The 12,628-nt window shown below is 43.1% G+C and overlaps 1 protein-coding gene across 1 annotated transcript in view; it reads right to left on the bottom strand.

The window, feature by feature from the left end:
- The window catches only part of NID2 (nidogen 2), a 117,240-nt gene that overhangs the window by 7,442 nt on the left and 97,170 nt on the right, over positions 1-12,628 (bottom strand). The window contains exon 19 of the mRNA XM_029598330.1: positions 3,693-3,816. Within this exon, the coding sequence (XP_029454190.1) occupies positions 3,693-3,816 (124 nt within the window). The remainder of the gene's footprint in view (positions 1-3,692; positions 3,817-12,628) is intronic.

Genomic DNA, 12,628 nt, shown 5'->3' with positions numbered 1-12,628 from the left:
CACTAGATTTGAAGGATGCTTATGCTCATATTCCCATCCATCCCTCTCACTGGTTCTATCTATGCTTTATGGTAGACTCCTCTCATTATCAGTAGCACCAAGGGTTTTTACTAAATACCTAGATGTAGTAGCAGTAATCCTTTGATATCAAGGTATCCAGGTCTTCCCTTACCTAGACAACTAGCTAATGTCGGTGACTTCTCAGGAAGGGGTTCTCACCTCCCTGCAGCAGTCACTTCAACTCCTACAGTCATTAGATTTCCTGCTGAACTTCCAAAAATCAATTTTAATTCCCACCTAGAAAATAAAATTCATAGGAGCATGGATAGATTCCTTGCAAGAGAGAGCTTTCGTTCCATCTGACCAAACAAAAACTCTTCAGATCAGACAAACAGCCAGATCAGATCAGACAACAACCAGTGATATTCTAGTCCATAGGTTCCCAAACCTGTCCTGGAGACCTCCAGCTAGTCGGATTTTCAGGATATCCACAATGAATATGCATGAGATAAAATTTGCATGCTATGGAAGCAATGCATGCAAACGTATCTCATGCTTATTCATTGTGGATATCCTGAAAACCTGACTGGCTGAGCGTCCCCCGGGCAGGTTTGGGAACAATTGTTCTAGTCATTCTGGGATACATGGCAGCGGCAGTTTCACTGACCGGCACTTACATGCAACTCCTAAAAGGGGCCTCTGCTCCCATTGGGAAAAATCAACTTAATCCTTGATAGACTCTATGGATGTCTTGCAGGAAATTAAACAGAAGCTTTGCTGCTGCTGCCTACAACTCTTCATCTTTCAAAAAGGGGGCACCACTTAGTTTGCTTCCTCACCAAGCAGTACTGGTGACAGAAGCGTCTACGAAAGAATGGGGAGCCCACATAGGCTTCTTCCAAACCCAAGGGACTTTGTTCTTAATAGAAAGACAATTTCAGATCTTCTAGAACATTGAGCAATCAGATACGCTTTGTCAACTTTCATGCATCTGCTCAAGGGGAAGAGCTATCTCATTCAAACTGACAACTGGGTAGTCATGTTCTATGTCAACAAACAAGATGAAACAGGGCTATGGTCTCTCTGCCACAGGCAATAAAGATATGAGAATGAGCATGCAAATATCAAGCTATCCTACAAGCCACATCTGTTCCAGGGATTTCCAACATGTTAGCAGATCATTTCACCTATATGAATGGTACCTGCAACAATTGGCTGCCAAGAGACTGACCAGTCTATGGGGACTTCCTGCAATCAACTTCTTTGTATCAGAAGAAAACAGAAAAGTGGAAAGATTTAGCTCCATTCTTCCCAGTAAACTCAGATCCACTCAAGATATATTCTGCTCAACTGAAATGTAGATCTCGTATGTTTTTCCACCGATTCTACTGATTGCCAGAACGGTGCAAAAAGTACTCAAGGACTAGGCCTGTCTGATTCTTATTGCTCTAGCATGGCTCAGATGGGTTTGCTTTGTATACCTGGTACAGCTGTCCAGCACCCCTGCGATCCATCCTTACTAGTTCAAAAGGAAAGACATCTATAATCATCCGAACCTTTCCTCCTTCCACCTTTCAGCATGGATGTTGAATGCGTGCAGATTGCCCACTTTTCCTTACCCAAAGAGGTTGAAGATATAGTAGCGTCTGCCAGGAAGCCATCTATTAGAGCAGCTTATGGATTTAAATGGAAATGGTTCGCATTCTGTTATCAACAGACTTCCTTGGACCTATTTACATGTGAACCAAAAGACTTGCTTAAGTACTGGCTCTCTCTGTCTTCTTCAGGTCTCAGTATCGCGGTGCCATAGCAGCCTACTATTTTCAAATTGAAGATAGGCCAATCTCCCCTCATCTGTTGGTATCCAAATTCATGAAAGCTTATGGCATACTAAACCTCCAATTGTCAAACTACTGATTCCATAGGACCTGAATGAACTATTTGAGTCTGTTTCTTTCAAATCTTTCACATGGAAAGTATTATTTCTAGTCGCAATCACCTCAGCCAGAAGAGACAGTGAACTCCAGGCTTTAGTTCATTCCTCTTCTTATAAGCAATTTCTTCCACAATAGAGCAGTGCTGCACATGCACCCAAAGTTCCTACCAATGGTGGTATCTGCTTTTCATATTAATCAAGCCATGCTTATCTGCATTCTTTTCAAGACCATATGCACATGATAGTGAAAAGGCCCTTTATTCCTTAGACTGTAAAAGAGCTCAGCCACATCATCAGGCCTTACAGCTATTGTCTCTTAAGCACCTAACTGACTGGGCAAAGCAGACTGTACTGTTATGCCCTAGTAGTCATCCAGAACTTAGACTTTATCAAAGCTTATCAAATGACAGCCATGGCCACATCAGTGGCTCATTTCTGAGCAGTACCAATTGAGGACATCTGTAAAGCTGCAACTTGATCTTCTGTGCACACCTTCACATCCTATTACTGTCTGGACAATTTATCAAAAAGTGACAGTAAATTTAGATGAGCAGTTTTGCATAGTCTTTTCATTTAGTAGTTCACTCTCCATGGTGGGTCCGCATTGCTTATTCAGTAAATGCTCCACTGTAATCCTCAGTTTGGGACTCCCCATGTGTCATGGCTAATTCAGCCCTGCTTTTTAACGAGAAGCTAGTTTGCCTACTGTAAATCTTCTCCATAGACAGCTGTTGTGGTGCTTACAAGCCCCCATCACAGACATGAAAGTGGTGAAGAAGCAGTGAAACATTTTTTGACATGTCACACATGAAATCGTCATTATTCTTGTTCTCCTAAGTTTTTGATCATAAACAATTTTATAAGTACTAATACCATTATAATCTCAGCCTTGTACTTGTTTTCCTAGATAAAAGATGCTGAACTACAAGGTTATAGAACATTTTTGAACAGATACGAGGCCAGTTGACATTCCATCTAATTGCAAGTCATAGATAACCTAATCTACATATGAGGCGAGAATAATTAGCATGGAAGCTAAGAGCAATTTACCATATGTCCATTCAGATTATTTGTTTTAATAGAAATCAATCATAGAAAATGTCGGCAATTATTATGTAATCTAGTTTAGGGGTGGATGAAACAAGTGTAAAAATCCTATAGTCTTGCTATCAGTAAAATCATGCTGCCTATCCATAGTATACCTTATATTATTTTGTAGCATTTTAATAAAAGAAGTTTGTTTTCTCTACACCTATTGCTTTAAGCATCTATTTTCAGAGAACCACAACACAGCAGGATGAATTAGCCATGCTAAATGCCTGCCTGCCTCCCTGGAGAGTCAACTACTTAGCTAGACTTAGTTCTAAAATCGACCGGGGGAGGGGGGCTCACAAGGCAATGCCTGTGCAGAAATTCCCACATAAGAGCAAAAAGCTCTGTGAGCTTAGAGAGAAGAGTTTGTCACTGTTAGATGAAGTCACCCACATTGTCAGGACTAATTCATCCTGCTGTCTACAGAGAACATTATGGTAAGCAAACTTAATTTCCCTATGCACCATAACATTCCACTAGCCCTGGATACCACTTTTATTGTACTGTTTTGCAACCTAGAGATCATCAGATATGACTACCTCAAGGTCCTTTCCAGTGTCCCATCCTCTACTGTTCCCTTGGATTTCTGAATTAATTTAAGCTAAAACCACTCTTGTCAGCATGTGTTGGGTACTGATGGCTATCTATTGGTTATAGGCCCTACCGTCTCCAATCTGTATGGTAGAAGTGAGTGGAGTAAGCGACAACACTGAAGGGATAATTCAAGTTATCTTGTATCGCATGTCTTCCAGCTCCATTAGACAATATGCACTCCAGCTTCTTGGTTCCTTTAAAATTAAACAAGACAGGCAATAGATTATATTCAAAGGGTTGGGTCCTTTTCTCATTACCTTACAAGCAAAGATATCTCCTAAGACACACATACATTTCAAAGCAACAATATTAGCTTCCTTTTATTTATTTATTTATTTTTTTAAAGGTAGCTAACATATGCTGTCACTTTCATTGATTACAGCCAGGTTCCTTTTTCTGCTGGTGTTTACATTTCTGGCATATACTGAAATCTAGGACAATGGTCCTAATTCACACTTTGTACTTCGTGAGCCAAAATGAATCCAGGACCTGCGCACAAGCTGGTTCTGCCTAGCTGAAGGAGATGAACTGCAGTTAGCGCAGCCCCCTCATAAACTTAGCCCTTTTCCCACTACGAAAATAAAATAATGCATTTTTTAAAAAAAGATTCCCACCGTGACATTCCAGCTTTAGAAGCTGTCTCTGCGGAAGCTATACAGCTCTGAGCTCTGGGGCTTTAGATGCTGTAATCATGGGAAGGGAAGAGAAGCTTGTAAGCAAACATGTTGGTCTCTTTGCCAGCTCTTCCTCTCAGGCAAGTCTTTTCAGAAGTAACCCACCTAAAACTGAGTACCCCCAGGCCTGTTAAGAGTGTATTGGAGGGGAGGGGAGATCGGCAGCTTCATTATCTGGTGGTTCCTGCCCAGGAGAGTGAAAGGAAGTCCAAGATACTGGTATGGACTTACCCCCTCAGGTCCCCCCAACGAAACCACAGTGACAAAGCAGTAGGATACACCAGCGGAGAGCACTCTGAAAAAGCTAACTTTTAACATGGCTACGATGAAGTGTTACTTAAAATAAAAATGTTAAAATCCTTCATAACTAGGCTGTGGAAGATTTCTGGGAAATATTTTCTTAATTCAGGGGTGAAATCAGGTTTTTAATCTTTAAACTGAATGCCTATATTATTTTTTGGTTTTAAAATCTATAGATTTGGGAATATGAATTACTTAAATTTTACTGAAAAATCTTCCCAGTTTTAAAATAAAAGGGAGGTTTTTAACCTTTATGTGTATATTAGAATTATATTTATTATTTTGGGATTTTTTTCTCTGTTCTATTTTTATTTTATTCCTTTTTTCTCTCTCGCACTTCCTTTATTCTTACACCAGAGCTTATCTCTTGTCTCTCCCATTCCTGCAGGTCCAGCAGAGAAGAGGAAAAGCATCTGTTCTCCAGTCTCTCATTCCCTCTCCTTCATCTCCAGTTTCTCTCTCCCTCACAATGCCTCCATCTTGATCTGTCTCTCCCCTACCCCTACTATGGCATCTCCCGTATCCCAACCCTGCCGACCACATCTCTGTCACCCCCCATCCACCATCTCTCCTTTGTATATACTCATTTCCCCTCTCTCTCTTTCTTCCTCCACCTGCTTCTTACTGAGGCTCCTGGGCAGCAGCAGGCCAAAGTCTCCTGCTATCCAGGCCAGCTGCCTCTTCCTCCAGTTTAACACAGAAATGTAGCAAATGATGGCAGATAAAGACCAGAACAGTCCATCCAGTCTGCCCAGTAACCTGCTTAGGGTAGTAACTACCACTCTGGGCAGGTTACCCCTAGGCCTTCTGTTAATTAATGTGTTGGCATTTCTTACACCCCCTCTCCGATTCAGTCTGGGCGGGGAACAAGAAAACCTATGCACAAATAAGAGTAGTAACTGTTGCTCTGTGCAGATAATCCCAAGAGCAAATGTTGACTTTAGGTGTAACAGAGGTTGCCCAATTTCTTCCATTTCCATTCTTTAGCCATTCTCTGTGTTTGTCCCATGCCCTTTTGAATTCCCATTACTGTTCTTGTCTTCCACGGCTTCTTCTGGAAGGGCATTCCACGCAACCTCCACCCTTTCCATGATGAAATATTTCCTGACATTGTTCCTGTCTTCCCCCTTGGAGTTTCATATCAAAACCCCTAGTTTTACAATTTTCATTCCATCGTAAAAGGTTTGATTTTTGTGCATCATTAATTCCTATCAGGTATTTAAAAGTCTATATTATATCTCCCCTGCCTCTCTTCTCCTCCAGGATATACATATTTAGGTCCTCCAGTCTCCTCTTGTAAAGTCTTCCATTTTGGTTGTCTTTCTCTGGCCTGCTTCTATCCTGTCCTTATCCTTTTTTAGATACGGTCTCCAGAACTAAACACGTGACTCCAGGTAAGGTCTCACCAATTGCCTATACAGAAGCATTTTCACCACCTCCTTCCTGCTTGCTGGTTATGCCTCTCTCTGTGCAACCCATCATATCTCTGGCCTTATCCACTGCCTTGTCACATTGCCTCTCTACCGTTAGATCGTTGGACACTATCACCCTGAGGTCTCTCCCCTGGTCTATGCACAGCAATTCACCCTCCCTCCCACTCATCCCGTACCCCAAATGCATGACTCTGCACGTCTTGGCACTGAATCCCAGCTGCCAAACCTTGAAACTTTCTTAGATCACTTCTCATTTTCTCTACTCCAGGTGTGTCATCTCTGTTGCAGATCTTACTGTCATCTGCAAAAAGACAAACTTTCCCTTCTAATCCCATTAAGATACTGAACATGACTGGTCCCAGAACTGATCCTTGAGGAATTCCACTTATCACTCTTCTTTCAAAGAAGGTTCCATTTACCACTACTCACTTACATTGGACAGTTAGCCAATTTGTATTCCATTCCATCATCTTAGGATCCATTTCCAAGTTTCACATTTTATTAATGAGCCTCCTGCAGGAGGACCATATCAAAAATCCAAGTAAACTACATTGAGCGCTCTTCCTCAATCTAATTCTCTGGTCATCCAATCATAAAGTCAATTAGATTTATTTGACATGACCACCTTTTGGTAAAATCATGTTGTCTCAGATCCTGCAACCCATGGGATAATAGAGTTCATTATCCTTTCCTTTAGGAGAGTCTATTAATTTTCCCCATCACCAAGGTACAGCTAACTGGCCTATAGTTTCCAGCCTCCTCCCTGCTACCATTTTTGTGAAGTGGGAGATCACAACTGCTCTTCTCCAATCTTGCAGCACCACTCCAGTCTCCAAGGATCTATTGAGCAGGTTCTTCAGTGGATCTGCCAGCATTTCTCTAAGCTCCCCTAATCTACTGGGATGTCTCTCATCCTGCCCCATTGCCATATCCTCTTTCAGTTGTGTTAGTTCCACCAAACTTTCTATTCAATAATTGGGGCTGCCTCTTCTCCACTTCCATCTTGCCAACCAGCAATGGTCCTTCTCCAAGGTCTTCTTTAGTGAGCACCGAACTGAAATATTTGTTTAATCGTTCTGCTTTTTCCTCCTCTTTCTCCACTCCTTGCCACCTTTCAGTCTTAGAATGCCATCTCTGGTATTTGTTCTCAGGTAAACATTAAACATTTTTACAGAAATGGGGGGGGGGGAAATGAGTAAGAACTGGAACGCTAAGTCCACTAATGCTCAAAGTATAGGGAAAAAAGTCCCAAATCTAGAGACAGTCCTGGAAGAGGCTGACTTGGATGTAGTGGATGACAAGGAGACATGGTACATGGAGAACACCATGACTGGGATACAGTTATACTGGGTTATAATCTATTCTGGAAGGTCAGGGTAGGAAAGAAGGGAGGAGTGGCAATATATATATATAAAAAAATAATATTAAAGCAACAGAATTACAGGGCTTATGAGGTAAGGAGAAGGCACTGGGGGTTAAGCTGGAAAAAGAGAATGGCTCATCTATTTAAACTGGTGTAATATACAAACCCCCATTGCACAGAGGAGAAATGGATGGAGATTTAATGACAGATATTCACAAAGAATATCAACAACCATATTCGAGTCCGCCTCCACCATTAGGGCCTGCAGGTCTGGAATTTGATTGCCCAGGCTATGAGCATTTGTGGTTAAAGCTTTTCTCACTTGGCTTTTGGCTCTCCTTGGTCACCTTTTCTGGACTATGGAGCTGATTCTTTTTGTTAATGTCTCCACCATTTCCTGTATTTGTGGGGGTAACATTCCAACTTCCTTTTGCCACCTTTTTGCCATATCATCTGAATTTCTTGCTTAGGATCCTTTTTTCTGCCATGGACAGATGTAGGCCTTTCTTACTGTATAGCCTTTTACTGTTCCTTACATGGCCCCAGCCCCCAGTATAACCAAACTTTTGTCTACATCAAGTTTTGAGCCACATAATGCTTGTCTACATCAAGTTTTGAGCCACATAATGCTGTCGATATTCATTCTGCTTCCCCAACATATGGAAATCTCTCTGTACTGCTTGGATGCTGTTTCTAGTAAGGTCATTGGTCCCCAGATGGATGATAACATCAGTCTTTACTTTGTTCTTTAATTGCACTGATTGTCTGCTTTGCACTTCTACCAGTTGAGGATCCTGGAAACAATTTAACTATTGTGTCCTCCTCAAAATGAGTTCCCAAATGAGTGCCTCTGATGACCAAGTCTCTAAGCACAAGGCGCTTTCTGTGATAACACTGGATAGTGCTATGTGGTTTCTGTGTGCACTGACTATCTTCTTTCCTTTCATATACCACTTCAGTTTCCATTGCTGGAGCATCTTCTTTTTCCAATGCAGAAAATTCATTTTGTAAGGGTATCGTTGGAGAGAGTGGGTTGTCTTTTTCCACAGAGCCTTTTTCTTCCAGAGCCTACTGTAATCCATTTATTCCTTGGTTTCTGACTCCTCTGTGGGAGGTGGGTAGATATTCTGGATGCAGCACAGTTAGGAAGGTTTTTTTTAAACTTAGGCAATTCCTCTTTCAAATGAGTTGGCTCCTTTTTTATTGTGAATATATGAAGGCAGATTGGACAAGACTTAAGCCTCCAGATGGTACACCTTAGGAATAAAGCACCAGTTCCACTAAATATAATATTTTATGTTAATACATGTCTATAAGGATTCATTTTTATTATTGTGACTAATTTGATAATTCTTAAATTATTACTTAAATTTGAGTGGGCAATATTGTGTTGGACTCGGCAGTCCTTGGCACGGGACCGCCAGTCTTATCTCCAGCCCTGATGTTGAGGAAGACTGCCCAAGCCAAGTCACGGCCAAGAATTGTGCTCCTGCAGCCTCAACTCCGCCGACTCTATTCTGAGCCCGGATTTAAAGGGCTCTGTGATGCCCAATCCTGACATCACTGCCCAAAGCGCTGAAAAGGGCCTCATTCCCAGCAACCCAGACCTCGGCAATAGATTGACTTCTCTGAAGTGTGCATTGCCTCAGTGTTCCTGTGATCCAGATTTTCGTTCCTGTGTTCTAGTTCATTGTTTCTGTGCTCTAGTCCTTGTCCTGAGTTCCTGGTCTTGGTCTTCTTTCTCGTCTTGTCATCTGTGGTCAGTCTTCAGTTCCTGTTTTCCTCCTGTTCTGGTCTTCAGTTCTTCAGTGTCTGCTGTCCTTGCCTCCATTCTGCCTGCCCTCTGTCTCTGGTTTGACCTTGGCCTAAATCACGACGCTGCTTGAACTGCACCCATCACTGTCCACTACCTGGATACTGACTCTGTCAACACTGCCTGCCACTGACCACTGCCTGGATGCTGACTCTGCTTGAACTCCACCTGCCACTGACTACTGCTCAGACACCTCTCTGCCTGTTTTCCTACAGTGCTAGACCCTGGCCTGCAGCTCCATATATTCATCGAATCTTCACCTCTGCAGAGGCTTATGCCTAAATCCAGCTGGCCCTGGCACTCCCTGGTTTTCCTTCAGCTCCAGAGTTGTCTCGTCTCTTCATTCAACATATCTTCCGGCTGTATGAGCTACCTAAATACATTGTGTCAGACAGAGGTGCCCTATTCATGGCCAGATAATGGCACTTACTGTACAAGAAATTCGGCATTAACCTGGATTTCACAACAGCATACCACTCCCAGGGAAATGACCATCCAAACAGACTAATCACACCTCAAGACCTTCCTCAGAGCCTATGCTAATGAATGCCAGGACAACTGGGCACCTCTTCTGCCTTGGGCAGAGTTCTTGCACAACTGTCATGCCTGTATGGCCATGAGCTCCTCACCTTTCCACATAGTCTACGGGGAGCAACCCTTGCCTCCTCTGCCACTTTCTTTAGTGGTTCCCTCACCTGCAGCCCAGCTGTCTGCTCAGGAACTCCAGGACCTCTGGACCACACCAATGAGATGCTCCAAAAGCCAGCCAAAAAGGTCAAGAAATCCATTAATATTCATCGAAGACCCACTCCACAATTGACACCTGGAAAGAAGTTGTGGTTAAGTACACATCACATCTGACTTTGAATGCCTTCCATGTGACTTGTTCCTCAGTACACTGGACCATTTACATCATATGCCAACTTGGACCCGTGGCTTACCAACTATGCCTACCTCCTACATTGGCATTCATAACGTGTTTCACGTATCACTGCTGAAATCCTTAGTCCTCGCTTGGCCCTCAAGAAGGCCACCTGAGCCTCAAGACGTGTCCTCGGAAGATAACACTGTATACTAGGTAAATGAAATCTTGGATTCCACATGGAGCAACAAATGCGAGTAGCTCATCTCTTGCTAGGGGTACAGTCCTGAGGAGAATACTTGGGAACCCTCCTCCAATATTCTAGACCCAAATTTCTTAAAGGAGTTTCATGCTGCACACCCCAGGAAGGCAAGACCTTCGCGGAGGGAGTTTAAGAAGGGAGGTAATGTTGCGCTCGGCGGTCCGTGGCACTGGGCTGCAGACATCCGTTCTTATCTCCAGCCCTGATGCCAATGAACACCACCCAAACCATAATATGGCCAATCACCTCGCTCCTGCAGGCCCGATGCAGCCTGCAACAGGACGCCACCAACTCCACTTTGCACCTCTACTCTGTGTGCGCACGTGTCTGGCCAGGATTTAAAGGGTCCGTGGTGGAAAATCCCCCGAGGTGCCCAATTCTAATGTCACTGCCCACAGCCCTTAAAAGGGCCTTGCTCCTAGCAACTCACGCCTCGGCAATAGGTCAATGTCTCTGAAGTGTGCATTGGCTCTGCTTTCCTGTGTTCCTGTGATCCAGCTCTTCATTCCTATGCTTCAGTCATTGTTCCTGAGTTCCTGATCTTGGTCTTCTATCTCGTCTTGTCATCTGTGGTCAGTCTTCAGTTTCTGTCATCTTTAGTTCTTCAGTATCTGCTCCTCCTTACCTGTGCTGTCCTTGCCTCTCTTCCTACCTACCCTTGTCTCTGGTTTGACCTTGGCCTGATTCAAGATGCTGCTTGAACTCCACCTGCCACTGACCACAGCCTGGACCCTGACCCTGTTGAACTCCACCTACTACTGATGATGGCCTGGACAACTCTCCGCCTGTATTCCTCCTGCACTAGACCCTGGCCTGTAACTCCATCTACTCGCCAGATCTTCATCTCCACAGAGGCCAACGCCCAAGTCCAGCTGGCTCCTGCACCCAAGGGCTCAACTTAAGGGGAATGTGGTGAAACTCCAGTTGGGCCTCTGCTTCATCCAGCCGACAGTGGGGACCTGCAGGGCTCCTCCCTGCAGGTTGCGCCAACTCTACCTCAGTCCAAGGGTTCACGCCGGAATATATTGTGAATTGCAAATTGGTTAAAGACAGGAAAAAGAGAGTAGGATTAAATGGTCTGTTTTCACAGTGGAAAAAGGTAAACAGTGGAGTGCCTCAGGGATCTGTATTTGGACTGGTGCTTTTTAATATATTTATAAATGATCTAGAAAGGGGTACAACGAGTGAGGTGATTGTATAATATGTGTCAATCGCAAATTTAGAGTAGTTAAATCTCAAGCGGATTGTGATAAACTGCAGGAGGACCTTGTCAGGATGGAAGATTGGTCATCCAAATGGTAGATGAAATTTAATGTGGAAAAGTGCAAGGTGACAAATATAGGGAAAAATAACCCTTACTATAGTTAAATGATGTTAGGTTCTATCTTGGGAGTTACCACCCAGGAAAGAGGATCTAGGCATCCTAGTGAATAATACATTGAAATCATCGCTCAGTGTGCTGTGGCAGTCAAAAAAGCAAACAGAATATTAGGAATTATTAGGAAGGAAATGGAGAATAAAACTTTGAAAGTCATAATGCCTCTATATCGCTTCAGGGTGAGACCGCAGCTTGAATACTGTGTGCAATTCTGGTCGCCGCATCTCAAAAAGATATAGTTGACCTGGAGAAAGTACAGAGAAGAGCGACCAAAATGTTAAAGGGAATGGAACAGCTCCCCTATGAGGAAAGACTAAAGAGGTTAGGGCTATTCAGCTTGGAGAAGAGACAGCTGAGAGGGGGGGGGGGAATATGATAAAGGTCTACAAAATCTGAAAGGATTTGAACAGGTAAATGTAAATTGGTTATTTACACTCTCAGACAATAAAAGGACTAGGGGGCACTCCATGAAGTTAGCAAGTAGCTCATTTAAAACAAATCGGAGAAAATTCTTTTTCACTCAACGCATAATTAAGCTCTGGAATTCATTGCCAGGGGGTGTGGTTACAGCAGTTAGTGTAACTGAGTTTAAAAAAGGTTTGGATAAGTTCCTAGAGGAGAAGCACATAAACTACTATTAATCAATAAGGAATAGTAACTTGGGATCTATCTAATGTTTGGGTACTTGCCAGCTACTTATGACTTGGATTGGCCACTGTTGGAAACAGGATGCTGGGCTTGATGGACCCTTGGTCTGACCCAGTATGGTATGTCTCATGTTATGTTCTTATGTAAATATTTAGGAAACGCAGACCCGAGGGGTACAGAGGGAAGGAAGTAAAAAAAAAAACCAAAAACCTCCTTTAGATTCAAGCCACTTTTAAAACTCCTTTTCAAAAACTCAGCAAATTAAAATAAATA

The sequence above is a fragment of the Rhinatrema bivittatum genome, chromosome 4 (assembly GCF_901001135.1).
Source record: "Rhinatrema bivittatum chromosome 4, aRhiBiv1.1, whole genome shotgun sequence".
Lineage (NCBI taxonomy): Eukaryota > Metazoa > Chordata > Amphibia > Gymnophiona > Rhinatrematidae > Rhinatrema > Rhinatrema bivittatum.
This window is presented reverse-complemented; position numbering and strand designations above follow the sequence as displayed.